General features: G+C 57.0%; 1 protein-coding gene across 1 annotated transcript in view; it reads right to left on the bottom strand.

Moving 5' to 3' along the window:
• Positions 1 to 15,097, bottom strand: part of GRIP2 (glutamate receptor interacting protein 2) — a gene marked incomplete at its 3' end in the record, with an annotated part of 27,620 nt that extends 12,523 nt beyond the window's left edge. Inside the window, 4 exon segments of the mRNA XM_021714717.1 lie at positions 3 to 103; positions 933 to 1,068; positions 1,356 to 1,436; positions 15,002 to 15,097. Coding sequence (XP_021570392.1) covers positions 3 to 103; positions 933 to 1,068; positions 1,356 to 1,436; positions 15,002 to 15,041 — 358 coding nt within the window.
• Between the last annotated feature and the right edge of the window lie 1,836 nt (positions 15,098 to 16,933).

Below are 16,933 nucleotides of genomic sequence, written 5' to 3'. Positions count from 1 at the left end.
GCCCACGTTCCTGAGCAGGGTGATGATCTCGTCGTGGCGGAGCCTGGCCAGGTGGATGCCGTTCACCGACCGGATGTAGTCGCCGACGTTGAGCAGGTCGCTCCTAGACAGGGAGGCCAGGGCACACGTGGCCACGGGCGCTCACCCCCACCCGCGGGGCAGCCTGGGGGTTCTGGATCCTCATAGGCAAATGGGAGCTGGGACCAGAGAGGCCACACCGCGGGGGGCAGGAGAGCACAGAGGCTGGCTCCGCCGGGGCTCTCCCCTACACTGGGCTGCCTGCTTTTCCTTGTGGCAGGCGTCGTCCTCACAACACCGGCCTTGGCTGAGGCTGCAGAGGGGCCAGCTGGAGCATCACATCCCTTGCTGTTCCCTAACGCTCTTCCCGGCTTCTTGCTGCCAGGTTTCCCTCTGTTCAGCTGGACTCCATGAGCACCCGCCTCATTCGAGCCGGGGAGGCAGCGCTGGAGAGGCAGACTCCCAGGCCTCACGGGCTCAGGGAGCCACAGAGGCTAACAACGGGAGAACCAGGGTGGTGTGTGCACGTGGGGGCAGAATCAGAGTGGCCCCGCGGCCTGGGGTCCGGGAGGGCTTCCCAGAGGCAGTGACCTCTGTGTTGAGAGTGGAGGGGTAACTAGGAGGATGCCGTTGGGCACAGGCCTTGGGACTGAGGAACTAACTGCACACACAGAGGCCTGGCCAGTGTGGGCTGCTGTGGCCACAGCGGCCCCTGGCGTGAGGGAAGAGAGAAGCCAGGCCCAGCATGACCGCTGCAGCAGACTGCCCTCTGCGGACCCTAAGCTGCCGGGTGCTCCGGGGACGGCCGCCTAATGACTTTCTCTGAGGCCCTGGTACACTCTCCGCAGGCCCCAGGCCCTGCCGCTGCTTCTGCACACCCCCACCCCCGCTGCCCGGCCACGCCCACTTCTCACCTGGCCGCGAGCCCCCCAGGTCTCAGGTTGGAGACCCTGGGCCTCCCCTCCTTGTCGGTGCCACCTGAGATTGTCAGGCCCAGGGTGCTGCCTTCCTTCTTGATCAGCTCCACCACGGTGACCCCTCGGAACTCCTCTGCCAACAGATGGCCGAGGCTGAGCAGGGAGCCCGGGGCAACCCTTGGCCCAGCTCCAGGAAAGTGCGGCCGACACTTTGCTGCACTGCCCTGGGCGAGGGCATCTCCACTTATTTACTGACTTGTTTTGAGTCGGGGTCTCACTCTGTAGCCCACCCTGGAGGGCAGTGGCACAGTTCACCACAGCCTCGACCTCCTGGACTCAGGCGATCCTGCCACTTCAGCCTCCCGAATAGTTGGAACGACAGGCACGCACCAGCATGGCGGCTAGGGGAAGACTCATTACCTGGAATGCTCTGTCTGCGGCAGGCCAGGGCCACGTCGGCCTCGGTGGCCTCCTTGGCCCCTTTGGAGTAAGGCCCGTCATCTGCAGGCGAGAGAGAGAAAAGGCCCTGAGTTCCACTGCATCTTCATCCCAGCAAATCCCTCCTCATGGTAGCTTCCCACCCCACAGACATGGCCTGTGAGACGGGTCCCCTCTTGCCGCCAGCTCCCCCTGGACTCTCTGGTGGAGAATCCTTGTGGAAGCCTCTCCCAAGGAGGGCTGGGGCCTTGTACTCGGGGTTGCATGACTTTTTTTGAGCACCTACTGTATACTGAGAGCTTCACAGCCATTCTGGCATTCACCATCCATATCCCATGAATGGTATTATGATGGATATATATTGTCCACTCTACAGGGAAGGAAGCTAAGGCTCAGAGGGGGCCAACTTGTGCCCATGGCCACACAGCTGGAGAGAACCCAGCTCTGCTGACTACCACCCAGAGCTGGGTTCTTACACAGGAGCTGAGACAAGGAGCTCTCTCACACCCAGGCGCCACAGCTCATGTGACACAGCTCTGACTCACAGCAAACTCGATCTTTTTTTTTTTTAGTTGAAGCTCTCACTCTGTCACTGAGGCTGGAGTTCAGTGGTATGATTACAGCTCTCCACAGCCTCTACCTCCTGGGCTCAGGTGATCCTTCCACCTCAGCCTCCCAAGTAGCTAGGGCTATAGGCACATGCCGCCACACCTGGCTAGTTTTTTTATTTTTAAAATTTTTTAAATTTATTTTTTGACGAGGTCTCACTATATTACCCAGGCTAGTCTTGAACTCCTGGGCTCAAGTGGTCTTCTTCCTGCCTCAGCCTTCCAAAGTGCTGGGATTACAGGCATGAGAGCAAACTCAATCTTAGGTGGACCTGATTAATGTTTCCTCATGAGGACTGCACTTTACAGTCTATGAGCCATAGTCTCAAACATTCTGGGCAATCTGAGATAAGTCTGTTGCCTTCAGCTTTAATTCAAGAAAACGCTCCCTTATTATTTCCCAAATACCGTTTCCCTCGTCTCTTGTTCTGGAAATGCTTTGTAGATGTACTCTGGACTTCCCATTTTATTCTCCTGACCCTCACCCACCCTTCTCTCCCACTGACCACCTCTTTGCCTCTCTGGAATGTGTCTATTATGCAATAAAATGTGTCTTTTGAGTTTTTTTTTTAAGTTGTCAGAAAATCTTTCATACATTTCAAACAAAGTAGAACAGTATGATCCAAAGGTTCTCAAATGTCCTTGGACCAGCAGCTCCTGGGAACTTAGGGGGAATGTAAATTCTCAGGCTCCACCTAGACCCCAAGAGAGTAAACGCTCTGAGCATGTGGTGCAGAAATCTGTATGTGTGTAACTTACATATTTCTCCACTTTGTAACATTTATGAGCAATAAAATGTACTTTTTTGGTGTGCATTTCTGTGAGCTTTGGAGAATATCCCCTCACCACCACAACTGGGTTTCAGAACACTTCCATTACCCCCAAATTCTCCCATGGTGCCCCAAGTCAGACCCCCCCAACCCAAGCCTCCCCCCAAGCACTGATCTGTTTTCAGTCTCTAGTATTTTGCTTGCTCTGGAAGGCCCTGTAAATGGACCCGGACGGTGTACAGGCTTTTGAGTCTAGCTTCTCACACTGGGCATTATAACTTGCAATTCCTCCATGCTGCTGTGGGTATCAGAGCTTGTTTCGTTTTGTTGTTGACTTGAGTTCCTTTGATGGGTGTGCCATTTGCTTGTTCAAAGACATTTCCAGGCCAGGCATGGTGGCTCATGCCTGTAATCCCAGCACTTCAGGAAGCCAAGGCAGGAGCATCATTCAGCCCAGGAATTTGAGACCAGCCTGGACAACAAAGTCAGACCTCATCTCTGCAAAAATTCAAAAACTTAGCCAGCCTGGGTGTCAAAGGTATGGTGCCAGCCTGGGTGTCAAAGGGAGACTCTGACTCAAAAAAAAAAAAAAAAGACATTCCTGTTGTTTCTGCTTTTGGTGACTTAGAATCAAGCCGCAATAAATATTTGCATACAGGGTTTTGTTTGAACATAAACTTGCATCTCATACAGGAACGGGATTGCTGGGGTGTGGAAAGGATGCGGCCAACTTCGGCAGACGCTGCCAGACGTTCTCCAAGCAGCTGTGCTGTTCTGCGCTCCCACCAACAGCGTCGGAAAGTTCCTGTTGCTCTGCATTCACAACACTCTTGGCATTATCAGCTTGGGTTCTTAAGACAATTTCAGTCATGCCAGTAGACGTGCACGGGTAGCTTGTGGTGGTTTCGGTCTGCCATCTGCCTAAAAACCAACAATGTTGCACGTTCTTCCTTACCTGCCATTCACTTCTGTCTTCTTTGGTGAAGTGTGTCTGTCAGAAGCTTTTGTCTATTTTTTTAAGTTGGGTTGTTTGTTTTCTTGTTATACAGTTTTCATATACTCTTTGTCAGCCTACTATGTGTTTTGAAAAGCCCTTCAGGTGACTCTGTGTCACATTGGAGTTTGAGAACCACAGGTACCAGGAATCAGATTTACCCAAAATTTCATTTGGACAATTACTAACACTTACCATATTTACTCCATTTATTTTGATCTATGCTGAAATATTTCAAAGAAATCCCAGATGTCATACAATTTCACCTCTAAATATTTCAATACACATTTCTAAAAATCAGGAACATGCCGGGCTCGGTGCTCAGCCTGTAATCCTGCGCCTTTGGGAGGCTGAGGTGAGTGGATTGCCTGAGCCCGCGGGTTCGAGACCCGCCTGGGCAGCGAGACCTCATCTCTACAATAGATTTTTAAAAATCAGCTGGGCGTGGTAGCGTGCGCCTGTAGTTCCAGTTACTTGGAAGGCTGAGGCGGAAGGATCGCCGGTTCCCAGCAGGTCAAGGCTGCGGTGGCCGGGAGCGGCCACTGCACTCCAGTCTGGGCAACAGAGTGAGACTCCAACTCAAAAAAAAAAAAAAAAAAAAAAAGATCAGGAACATGCTTCTTACATGACAAAAATACTATATTTCATCTTGAAAAGTAATTCCTTAATTGCTAATCTAATACCCACGCCATATTCAGATTTGCCCAGTTCCAATGAATTTTAATTTCAACAAGTACATGTATGCTCTTGAAAGCTTTGTTTGGGTCTTTTGCTTATCTCCTTGCTCTATTTTCATGTTTGGGTTTTTCCTTTTATATTGCACCTTATATGTCTCTAATAATTTAAAATATTTTAAACAGTGATCGATTATCCTGTTTTTCTTTTTTTTGTTGTTGTTTTTTGGTTTTTTTTGAGTTGGAGTCTCACTCTGATGCCCAGACTGGAATGCAGTGGCACACTCCTGGTCACGACAGCCTCGGCCTGCTGGGCTCCAGCGATCCTTCCGCCTCAGCCTTCCAAGTAGCTGGAACTAAAGGCACGTGCTACCATACCTGGTTAATTTTTTTTATTTACTGTAGAGACGAGGTCTCGCCAAGTTGCCCAGGTGGATCTCGAACTTGCAGGCTCAGGCAATGCACTCGCCTCAGCCTCCCAAAGTGCTGGGATTACAGGCTGAGCCACGGAGCCTGGCCTATTCTGTTTTTCTATATCTCAAACTTTGGAGAGGTATTTCTGCTGCCTGAGTGATAACACTCTCTCATGGTGCACTGCTTCCCTGTATGGCTGGTAATTGTTGGTTGTGAGCTCATCTTTAGTGGGGTTTCATCTGTGGGAATCCTATTCAGCCTAGTTGAGGGCAGGACCCAGGATCCAGAGAGAATTCCCAGTTCCTTCCCCTGGGTGCTTGCCAAGGCATCATTACCCTGAAACCAATGATTATGTTAAGTTCTTGTCTCAAAGATTCCAGAACCAGCTGGGCACAGTGGCTTAAGCCTGTAATTCCAGCACTTTGGGAGGTCGAGGTGAGGGAACTGTCTGAGCCCATGGGTTCGAGAACAGCCTGGGCAACTTGGTGAGACCTCATTTCTATAATAAATCAAAAAATTAGCCAGGCGTGGTGGCATGCACCTGTAGTTCTTATAGTTCCAGCTATTTGGAAGGCTGAGGTGGAAGGATCGCCTGAACCCAGCAGGTCAATGCTGGGGTGGCTGTCAGTGTGCCACTACACTCCAGCCTGGATGATGGAGTGAGACTCCAACTTAAAAAAAAAAAAAGATTCCAGAACTGTGGGGGTAGGATAAATTCTAATGTTCACCAGAAACAAGAGGCACACCTGAGATTGCAATTTCTCAAAGGAGACCGCCTGAAGCTGAGCTGAGACAGACAAGCTTTTGTTTTATGTGCCTCATAGATATTTTCCAAGTCTCCCCTTTCCCTGAGGGTAGACCTCTTTATATGTCTTGACATTTTGCTAAAGTGTCAGTTCCAACTAGGGAAAGTCCAAGGGCATCCTTTCCTATACTGTTGAGCCACTAAAATCCCAAACCTTTGGCTGAGTACAATGGCTCATGCCTGTAATTCCGACACTTTGGGAGACTGAGGCAAAAAGAATGCTTGCGAACGGGAGCTTTAGATTAGCCTGGGCAACATAGCAAGACCCCCCCCACACACAAAAAGTTAGAACAAATTTTAAAGTCAAAAAATTAGCCAAGCATAGTGGTGCTTGCCTGTAGTCCTAACTACTCAGGAGGCTGAGGGGGAAGGTTTATTTCAGCCCATGAGTTCGAGGTTATAGTGAGCTATGATCACGCCACTGCACTACAGCCTGACAGAGCAAGATCCTGTCTCTTAAAAATACAACAACAAGCTGGGCTCGGTGGCTCAGCCTGTCATCCCGCGCCTTTGGGAGGCTGAGGTGAGTGGATAGCCTGAGCCCGCGGGTTGGAGACCCACCTGGGCAGCGAGACCTCATCTCTACAATAAATCAAAAAATCAGTCAGGCGTAGTGGCGTATGCCTGTAATTCCGGCTACTTGGAAGACTGAGGCGGAAGGATCGCTGGAGCCCAGCAGGTCGAGGCTGCGGTGGCCGGGAGCAGCCACTGCACTCCAGTCTGGGCGACAGAGTGAGACTCCAACTCAAACAACAACAACAACAACAGACCCAGGCCCTTGGCTACCAGACCAGCAAACAGTCCCCCACTGCCGTCACCATCATAGGGAAGCACCAGCGTTAGAGGTTTTCCATTTCTCTTCATCTTTTGAGTAGAAATGTACTGGATTTATACATTGATTTGTGGAGAATTAGTATATTTATCTTTGGGAGACAATAGTGAGTTTTCAATCAATGAACATAGTATATGCCTCCAATCATTTTATCTTCTTTCATTTCTCCCAAGAACGTCGTGTACTTGCATGAGTAAAAGTCTTGCTCTCCTTTGTCACATATATTGCTAGATACACGAAGCCTGGCTGTGTTTCCTATTCCTGGATACCTGAAGGACTCTGAAGCTGGGAGGTCCAAGTGCCTTGCTCCGGAGGCCATCAGAGCCTGGCCGGCCTTGGGGTGCACACTCCAGTTGTTCTGGATTCTCCCCTGTGCCCCCCGCAGAGAGGGAAGGAAGCTCACATCCCGCCCCAGCCGTACCCCTCGCACACCGCCCACACTACCTCGTCCAGCATATTCACATCTCCCTGGGAGGGGATAGGCGCTACCATCACCCCCTCGACAGATGAGGAGATGGAAGTTCAGAGACGGGAAGTCTGGCCAAGGCAGACCAAGAGCTAGCACCAGCCTTCAGGCCACCTGGCCTACCCTACCCTGTGCTCCAGGCTCCTGGGCAGGTTACTTCCCCCCACGTTTCTTCTCCAAGTCGCCTCTCTCAGCACTGGGCCGACGGGCAAGGGCAGGAGCTAAAAGACTGACCAACTGCCAAGGCTGGCTGTCTTGGGGTCGCCCCTCCCAGGCCCCAGGCAGACCCCACAGGCCTCTGCTCCTTCCTCGGATCTCGCCTGAGCCCACACACGCCCCCTGCTGCCCTGGAGGAAGGGCCCTCCTGCCGCCCCCACTTCTGTGGCTCCAGCTCATCCCAGTGTTAAGAGAAGAGGCTCGGGGGTCAGCCAGGTCTGACTTCAGCACGACCCTGGCTCCGCCACTCGCCGAGAGTGGGAAGGTCACTCCCCTCCCGGAGCCCCACGGCCATCGGAAGATCGCACCCTCACAGCCCATCCACCCTCACGGCGCAGTGGCAGCATGAGAAAGGAGGGCGGGTGGCACAGCCACGTACCCCATTCCAGCCAGAGGGAGGTGGGTCAGCCTGGGTCAGAGCCGGCCTAGGTCAAGGTTAGGACTCAGCCTGGGCCAGGGTCAGGGCTCAGTCAGAACCAGAAACAGGGCTCAATCTACAGAAGGTTTCTCAACCTTGACACTACTGATCTTTTTTGCCAGATAATTCCTTGTGGTGGGAGGCTCTCTTGTGCATCATAGAAGAGAGGCCAGCATCCATGGCCTCGAACCACCCGTGCCAGTGGCATCCGTGACAACCCGAACTGACTCCAAACATGGCCAAACGTGTCCTAGGGGAACCACATCTCCCCCAGTTGAGAACCACTGCTCAGCCTGCGCTATGGGACGGGCTCAGCCTGAGTCAGGGGCGGGGCTCAGCCAGGGCCAGGGGAGGGGCTCAGTCTAAATTGGGGGCAGGGCTCAACCAGCATCAGGGGAGAGACTCAGTCAAAGTTAGGGGCGGACTCAGCCAGGGTCAGTGGAGGGACTCCACCAGGGTCAGGGGAGGGACTCCACCAGGGTCGGGGGAGGAGTGCTGCCCGAATCAGTGTGGTAGCTCAGCTTGGGTCTATGGAAGGCTGAGACCCTTCCCCATCTGCAGCTCCAGCCACCGACTGGGGGCCCAGCTTGCCAGCCATCCTGCTCCGCCAAACCAGGGCGAGTTTGCTTGCCAGCAGCTGGCAGATGACAAATCAAATAGCAGTTAAGCCCGGAATCATGTCCAGGGCCCCTGGAGTTGGGCCCCCAAGCAGCTCTGCTCAGCCCCCCTCCCGCCTCCAGTTCACACCAGCCGCCAGTGATTCAGGCAACACCCCATTAAGTATAATGCCTCCCATTTCAGTTCCCTAATACGCATTTCATTTGGATTCAACAAGATGTTTCTGAGCTAATAAAATTAAAAAGACGAGGTCCTATCAACCGTATGACAGTGAGTGTCTCTGGTATTTCACGAGGGCAATTCTGGAATTAAAATCTGTCTTATCCTATGCAGATAAAATTCTCTCACTGGAAAATCCCTCTCTCTCCTTTGCTGTCCTGGGAAGACCAGAGATAAGCTTGCTGGCTCCAGGTTTATGAATCCCAGTGGGGGGTGGGGGGAGGAGATTATCTCTTAAGGAAAGGGCAAGGAAGCTGAAGGCCAAGTTCACCAAACTCAGAGCAGCAGAGCCCCAGAGGATGGAGCGGCGTTGGGAGCCCTGACACAAAGAACAAGAGCCTGGAGTCCAGACGGAGGCACCGCGGGATCCCCCAGTGCCACTGGGGTGGGGGAAGGACCCATCCCCTGGAGCATCTCTGTGCCACCCCTGAGTCTGTCTCCGACGCTGTTCCTCCTCCCTTTCCTCTTCCCGAGGTTCAGATTTTGCTCCAGTGAACGGCCCAGTGCCGAACTGGGTCGCAGTGACACCTTAGGGACAGCCGAGTGGCCCCAACTCCCTCCCTCCTACAACATTTGGCTGGCTTTGGGCTCGCTGTGAGCCGTTTCGTTTCCCAGCAGCTGTCAGGGGCACCGGACCGTGTTTCGAACCAAGATCTGCACCACCGTGAACAGACGAGGGGTCAGTGGGCAATACGCAAAACTGGAGAGTCTCTTCTCTAGGGAGGAAGCGGGCATTCGGGGTGTGGTCTTGACGACCTCTCTTGATGAGAGGCTTCTGGATACCCAAGACCCCCGGCCACATTTGGAGAGGCACCTCTGAGGAAAGCTACAATGGTTCTGATGCCCATTCAGGGGGCACACAGAGCCCCACCTTCACAGATAGCCTCTCAGGCGGAGGAAAACTGAGGCAGCTTTCAAACCAAGACTCAAGGCAGGATCAGGATGACCAATGGACTGTGTGACTTGAGACTCTACTTCCCCATCTGTAAAATGGGGCATCTCCTATTGCTGACTCCTGCTGGCCGGCACCTGAGAAGGTGAGGGGATTACTCTTTGCACAGAAAACCTCAGGGGGTTCAGACGACCCTAGCCTCCCTCCCTCAGAGGACGTGCCGGCTCCCTCCCTCCCTCTCTCTCTCTCTCTTTTGTTCTGGGACCTGGTAATTATATGCTTAGAGATGAAGGCTTTTCAAAAACATCTTTCCCACCAATTTTCAGCTGGAAACGTGCATGAAAAACAGAGATATTTTTATCCGTGTTTTTTTCCTTGTCTCCTCCTTCCAGCAATGGGCAATTATGAGCTTTTGCCTTCAGTCAGTCGTCCTGTAGGAACTCGTTTCAGAGGAAAACTCATTTCCGCAGCGATGCCAGCCAGTCCCAGCAAATGCGCCGGGCGGTTGGGGGCGGGGTGGGAGGGAAAAGTGTGCCGGGAGCTCAGACTTGTACACTGCGGCCGGTGGGGGAGTGGGTGGGCTTGCTTTTATTGCATTTCTCTGGAAAGCATTGCTAATGTACCTCATCATCTCCCCCTTGCTGGGGCCACAGGGGGCTATTGAGCTTTGACAAAGGGAAAAGGAAGTCAGCTGCCAGCCAGGCTGCCTTTGCCAGGGTCCTGCCTCGGGAGGTGGCAGGAAGGGGTGCCAGGAAGGGGTGCGGGGGACTAGGAGGGACTATAACCTCAGCTGGGACAGACACTGGTCTGTGAACCTCGCTGGGAGCGCTCGGCATCTGAGGGGGCCACTGAGGAAACAAATGTCTGAAGGCTCACCTGAGGGTACACGTGACCGTCGTGAGGGTGAGCAGCTCACGGCCAGGGGAAGGGGCAGCCGGCTCTCCACCAAGCGAGGGTCCAGCCTGCAAGCCTCTCCCGGCCAGGGAAGGCCTTGTTGGGACAGGGAATGGAAGGGGGGACTCCGGGGCCAGGCCACAGGGGGATTCCAGAGAAGGATTCACATTCTAAACGTGCTGCCAACCAGCTAAGAATCTGGGACGAGTCACTTCCCTTTGAGCTTCAGGCTCCTCCTCTGCACAATGGGGATGCCGGTGCCCACCTGGTCAGTGGACGGGGGTGGCCGTGAGACTGGGGTCCCAGAAGCCAGGAAGCAGGGCGGTTCTCCTGCCCCGCGCCCCTCGAGGGGTCTTCCTGGATCCCGCATGGTAGCAAACCCTACTGCACAGGGCACTTTGCTGTGCTTCCCAAGCTCAGTCCCACACAATCTTCACCGCCTCCGACGGCACAACCACGATTCCCAGCTTACAGAGGAGGAAACCGAGGTCCAGAGGGGTTAAGGGATAGCCAGCCATAAGGGGCGGGGCCAGAATTCGAACCCTGAACGCTACAACTGCTTCCACTCTCTCTTCACGAGAGTCCTCAGCGGTGGGTGCTGTTACCATCCCTATGTTAAAGGTGAGGAACCGAGGCACAGAGAGGCGAAGGGAACGGCTCGGGGGCTTAGAGCTTCTGAGGGGCAGAACCAGGACTCCAGCCCAGGCTGTGGCTCCCTGAGGGGGCTGGCCCCACACTCCGGGCCCCCTCCGGAGTGCTCGCCCACCCTGTGACCAGCTGGGGCACGGGCTCAGGTCCGGCACAGGTAGTGGCCTCTGCTCCTCTGGGCACTCCTCCCCAGGCTAGCGCTGGCTGGAGAGGCCTCAAGGCCGGTCACAGGCCAGCCTCAGAGTGACGTCCCCGCCCGGTGGCTGACGAGCCTCCCAGAAGCCAGTCTTGTGTGGGGAGAGCAGGCCAGCTGGGCAACAGCGTGCGTGCAAGGGGGACCAGAAGAGATACACCAACAGGCTCAACCGTTAGAAGCCGGATTCTCCCGGTGCCAAGGATGGCAAAAGAAAAAAAATATTAAAAAGCCGCACTGGATGCCGGGCCCTTCCCTGAGCCAGGGCTATTCTCAGCACCTGACGTGTGCTCACTCAGTCAATTCCCCCCAGCAACAGAGGGAGGAGGCTCACAGATTGTCCCCATTGCATAGACAAGGAGACTGAGGCCCAGAGAGGTCACTCAGCTGGAAGCTACAGGGAACCGGGAACCCAGGTCTCTCCAGCGCCCACCAGACCAGTCCTTGGCCCCGAGCTCTGCTCTCTCCCTCCAAACAGGAGGGCCACAGAGTCCGCACGAGGCGCGTTGGGACATGGGGAAGGCGGCAGCACCGGCACTCCATGAGCCCCCGAGTCAGGGCGCGGGCACCCACGGCTGGGCACGTTGGGTGGGCAGGAGTCACGACGCTCCCCCAGAGGTTGCCAGGCCCACAGTCCTCCTTCTGCACAGCGTGGGGGGCCCAGGCCCCTCCCGGCCAGTCCCAGCAGCCAACCCTGCCACATTCTGCCAGTATCCCCCACCACCAAGGGCACGGCCACACTGGGACTCGTCCTTCTGCCTTCGGGGTCCTGCTCTCCTGCCTTACTCTGAAACCAGCCATGTCCCCGAGGCGCTGACTTCCAACTTGGGTCACCGACAGAATGACTCGACTTCCCAAGGGTGGCTGCCTGGAGCCATGGGGAGACTGAGTTCGCCTCACGGAGAGCGGAAACAAAGACCCACAGCCCGGCGGACAGTCCTCAGCCTCGCCGGCCTCACCTCCTGGTCTCCACACCAGACTCACACCCACCTCAGGGCCTTTGCACAGGCTATTCCTTCTGCCCAGAGCACTTCTCCCAGACACCCACAATCCTCCCCACCTCCCTTCCTTTGGGAACGGCCCCATCAGCCGGTCTGAACTTACACACTCAGCCCCCACACCTTGGGCCTCCCCACCTCCCTCCTGCTTTGTGTTTCCCGGTGAACAGCACCATGGAAAAAACCCTGCTGATTTTTTTTCGTTGCACGGCTCACTCTCAGTTACTATCTGTCATCACCCAATGGGATGTCAGCTCCGGGGGCTGGGCTTCTGTCTGCTCGCTGCTGCCTGCGGCGGTGCAGAGAACACTGCCTGCACATAGTACGTGCTCAGCAAATACCGCCTCAATACGACTCCCATTTATAGATCAGGAGAATGGGGATCAAAGAGGTGGAACGGGCTGCTCAAGGTCAGAGACGCGGAAGACGCAGAGCCAGGATGCAAGCTCAGGCTCCCCGCTCCCCATTCCCAGCCCCCGCTGTCAGCCCTACACCAGGTCCCCCATGCCACAGCCCCCCGCCATGGCGCAGGAGGTCAGGCCTACCCAAGGGGTGGCAGGGCTGAGGTGGGTCTGGAGACCCTCAGAGGGGGCGCATCCCGGGCACGGCAGGGGGACCCTGCCCCAGGCACGCACACCCCGCCCAGGCCTTCCCAGACCCAAGCAGGGCGGCAAGCACCCACTCAGGCCTTGGGAACAAAGCGGTCTTTGTGGCTGGAGATTAGAGCAGGCCTCCCATCCTTCAGGCAGGACAGTGATCGTAAGGGAGGGGCTTCCTGCCCAAACCCGTGTTCAGGCCTACTGTGCGCCCCAGCCCTGGCCACGCGAGACAAGTCACAATTCCTTCCCGCAAGACCACCGGGGCTAATGGTGAACCGACAGGCTCCCAGGGGGAAAGGACCCAGGCAGCAGAGGCCATCAGGAGCCGAGAATAGGCACAGGGCTGCCCGACCCACTGAGCCCGGCGCTCACGGTGGCTCTCACGGGGGAGCACTGCAGCAGGAAGACTTCTCAGGGCCTCGGTCTTCTCTGTAAAGTGGGGGTTGGAGCAGGCAGATGGAGTGGCCGCCTGTGGGTGACCTTCCCCAGCACCAGGGTGGCCCCGTGGCCAAGTCTGGCCAATCAGAGGCTCAGTGACTCACTGGGGGCGGGTGTGTGAGCCAAGCGGGGCCAATGAGAGCCAGCCCTGGGACATCTACAACTGTTGGAGCAGCTCTCTGCCTTCTAGGGCTGACTGAGGGTTGACCTTAAGCGGGAAGGTGCCAGGGGCCCTCGGGGCACCTCACGGAGAGGAGAGTCGGCCTGCAAATGAAGGTCACCTAGAGAGAAGCAGAGCAAGAGACGAAGAGACCCAGAAACCTCATGATGTCAATTGAGCACCTGGCTCCCACTATGCCTGGATTCCATCTTTGGGCTTTTCTAGTGAAGAGTCTCAGTGCTGATGCTGAGACGGGTGTGATTATGAGGTTCTGTAACCCGTGGGGAGATTGTGGTGGGGGCCTTAGTGGTGAGGGTGGGGGGTCAAGTAAGTCATCAGAGAGAGCAAATGCCAGAGAGATCGGGAAGGACCTTGAATGCCACACTCGGGAGCTGTGCTCAGATTTGAGTATCAGCGAGCTCCTTCCCATGGTAGCGGAGGGAGGCCAGGAGGTCAGGGAGGAGAGTGGGGCAAAGGCCGAGGTGGAGGTCACAGGCGCACAGGGAGAGGGAAGACACCTCCCTGGCAGCGTCCTGGCTGATGTCTCCAGGGAACTGCTGCCCTTGTGGCTCTGACCACTGCAGACAGAGGTGACACCGCTCACCTGGGCCTCAGGTCAAAAGGACAGATGCGCCCAGGCCGGAAAGGCAGTGCCTCCATTATAGTGCTGTCACCAAGGTGGGGCGGGCCCATGGGGTCAAATCCCAGCTTTGTCATTTCTGGCTCTGTAACCTTGGACGAGCCACTTGACACCTGTGCCTCAGTATCCCCAAGTGTAAATGGGGAGAGTAACAGTACCCAACAACAGGGTTGTTGTGAGGATTAAATGAGAAAGGGCATAGAAAGAACTTCGAGCAGAGCCTGGCCCAGAGGAGGCTCTCAACAGCCACCAGCTGTGATGACGGTGAGTGCCATTGTCACCTGGTGGTTTGGGCTGGGCCCCGGGGACTCATTTTTGCCTCTTGCCATGGTGGCGACTTGGACTCTTCCGAGCCCCGGGAAGCAGGGTCAGGGGCTCTGCCGTAAACACCGCCTGGGTGCCAATCCCCGTTCGCCTGCTTTCTTCCCTAAGCCTCAGTTTCCTCCTCTGTCCCCGGGGACCACAGTCCCCGCCCTCGGAGCCACTGCCTGAAGACATGTCCAGAGCATGGAAGGGACTGACTGGCGGCCCAGGGCCCCGAGTGCAGGACGACCTGGCCCAGGCCCCCACGAGCTCCCTGCTGTGGGGAACAAGCCCGGCCAGGCTGAGGCCGGAAGACAGAGAGCCCGGGGAGCAATCCCGTCTGCCCTCCCTGGGTCCCAGCCTCAGCCCACCCAGGAATGTGGCAGCTGTGCCCCCACCCCACGTTCCCTGAGCCCCAGGGGCTCACGGGCCAGCGCCCCCTGTCGGGGCCTCGCCTCACCACTGAGGTCTCTCCTCCTGGCCCTCTGCACAGCCCTGCCCCTGGGCCTCGGGCTCTGGACCCTCCGGGGTGAGCTCACGCCCACCAGACCGTCTGCCGGCCGAGCTGAGCAGGACCGGCCTCCCTCCCGCGGGGCTGAGTGCTGCCCTGGGAGCCTCCAGACCGGCCCGTTCCCCTGCCCGGCGGACAGCCAGGGGCCGCTCCACTCCCTGGGCAGGACAACGCCAGGGATCACCCACTCTCCCCAAGCCCTGGGTCTCCGGGAGTGGCAGTCCCAGGGCTCAGCCATCCGGTCCCCTCTCTGGGCAGCAGCTCCGGAGGGGCCGGCGCGTGGCGCCCCATCCCTCTGCCTGCGGGCCCCTTACATACCCGCCTCAGCAGGGGTCTCCCGGCTCAGCCCACACAGCATGTCCGCTATTGTCTGCCCTGCTGCCCACTGACTCCCTCGGGAGCCACGCTGCTCGGCCCTCCGCCCCCCCCCCCGCCCCCCCCCCCCCCCCCAGGGAGGGGCTGCGGGAGGGGAGCTCAGGCTCCCACTGGCTGGGCACCGAGTCCACCCACCGCAGCAGGCGGCTCTCTGCTTAAAGGGGACACAGCCGTCACCAAGGCCGGCTCCGGGCCAGGTCCGACGTCCCCACCCCAACAACCCGGGCGGCACAGGGGAGCTTTAAAGCCAGGCTCTCAGGCAGAGCCCCGGGCCGGTTCCGCTCCCGGCTAGCCCTGGGACTTTGGCAAAAGCTCGCCCTCCCTCGGCATCTGTTGTTCCCTCTGGAAACGGGGACCGGCGCTTTCCAAACTTTATTTCCCTAAGTAGCAGAAGCCAACAGAACCAGGTGACGCGCAGCCTCTCGGGACCCTTTGGACAACATCGGGGGTGTCTCTGCAGGTCTGGGCTTAGAAACCCTGGAGCCTGGAGCCCAGGCCCTTCTCTCGATGCTCCAGCCTCCTCCACTCTGCAGTAGGATGGGGCTCGGGGCAGCTGAGCCTAGCAGCCTGCCACCCGGCTTCTTGTGAAGACAAAGCAAGCCGGAGAGAGGACCTGCCCGTCCCTGGGCTTGACGGGCAGGGGCAGCTGGTCCCAGGTTCCAGCCACAGCTGGCAGGCTGTCCCTTCCCCGTCCCGGCCAGCCTCAGCCCCCACACTCCTGGGTCCTCCACACCAGCTCAGACCTGGCCAGGTCAGTCCTCCTGGACAGCGGGGCTCCCCTTCCACCTGCCCATGAGGAAGGGTGGCCGGCTGCACCCAGCTGCCCCTGCTCCCCACCCCGCCCAGCGTGCTGCCACCACCCCAGGGCCAGACGCCCCAGACGCTGGGGAGAGGGGTGGGGGGCAGTGACACGGAGCACTGAAAGGTAGCTGTCACCACTGGAACAACCACATGGTGCCTCTGGCTGGACGCAGCCGGGAACCAGACCGATGAGGTCTCGCCCGCTTGGGAGCAAGCAAGTCCCCAACTTGTTCTGTGTCCTGTAGCCGGTGGGGATGGGAGGCCTTCTCTGGGTCCCTCCATGGTGACACCCACCGAGGAATGTGGCTCAAGTTTCCCAGGCCACCCCAGGGCAGCTCCTGCCAGCCCAGCACCCGTGGCACCTTCACACAACCTGGGTTCGAGGTCTGGGCGGGGCTACCTGCGCCTCAGCACCTGCAGACTCAAGCCCCTCCCCCCCCTCCTCTTTGGGTGACTGCGGGCATGTCGCACAGGGTCCGTGTTGGCGAGTCTCCCTTGACCAGCAGTAAGGCCAAAGGTCAGAGAGAGATCTGAGGTCTCAGCCACTGCAGGGGTGGTGAGGGCCGGATCAGAGAGGGTGGGCCAGATTTCAGCAGGCACTTACATGGCAGGGAAGGGGTGCAGGCTCTCAAGGTGGCCCCGGTTCCCCAGTCACAGTCAGGGAGAGGTGAGCGTGACTGACCCTCGCCCCCCCAGCCCTGCTTGCCGCATATGCAGCCCCTCCAGGGAGGAGGGGTGGGTGCACAAGGAGTGCTGTCTGCCCCTTCTCGTAAGAAAACATTTGCTCTCCATACAGATGCATTTACAGGAGTGATTAAGATCAGCGATTGGAAACCTCACCACGTTTCTGTCTCTCTCGGCTGCTCCTTTGGAATTTACTTTTGTGGACCAGAAGCTCCTGGAAAGGTCTCGTCGTGGATGACGAGAGAGCTTCCAGACGGTGTTCCTTTGAGCACCTGCCATGCCAGGCACGAGACGTAAGGAGACAGGAGGGAACGGCATCTGCCCTCTGCCCCTCACACACGTTGGCGCATTTTCGTTTGATTTTATCTAGAGGTATGTCCCAAAGCAACC

Source organism: Carlito syrichta, unplaced genomic scaffold, assembly GCF_000164805.1.
Source record: "Carlito syrichta isolate Samal-C Ts95f unplaced genomic scaffold, Tarsius_syrichta-2.0.1 Scaffold305726, whole genome shotgun sequence".
In the NCBI taxonomy this organism is placed as follows: domain Eukaryota; kingdom Metazoa; phylum Chordata; class Mammalia; order Primates; family Tarsiidae; genus Carlito; species Carlito syrichta.
This window is presented reverse-complemented; position numbering and strand designations above follow the sequence as displayed.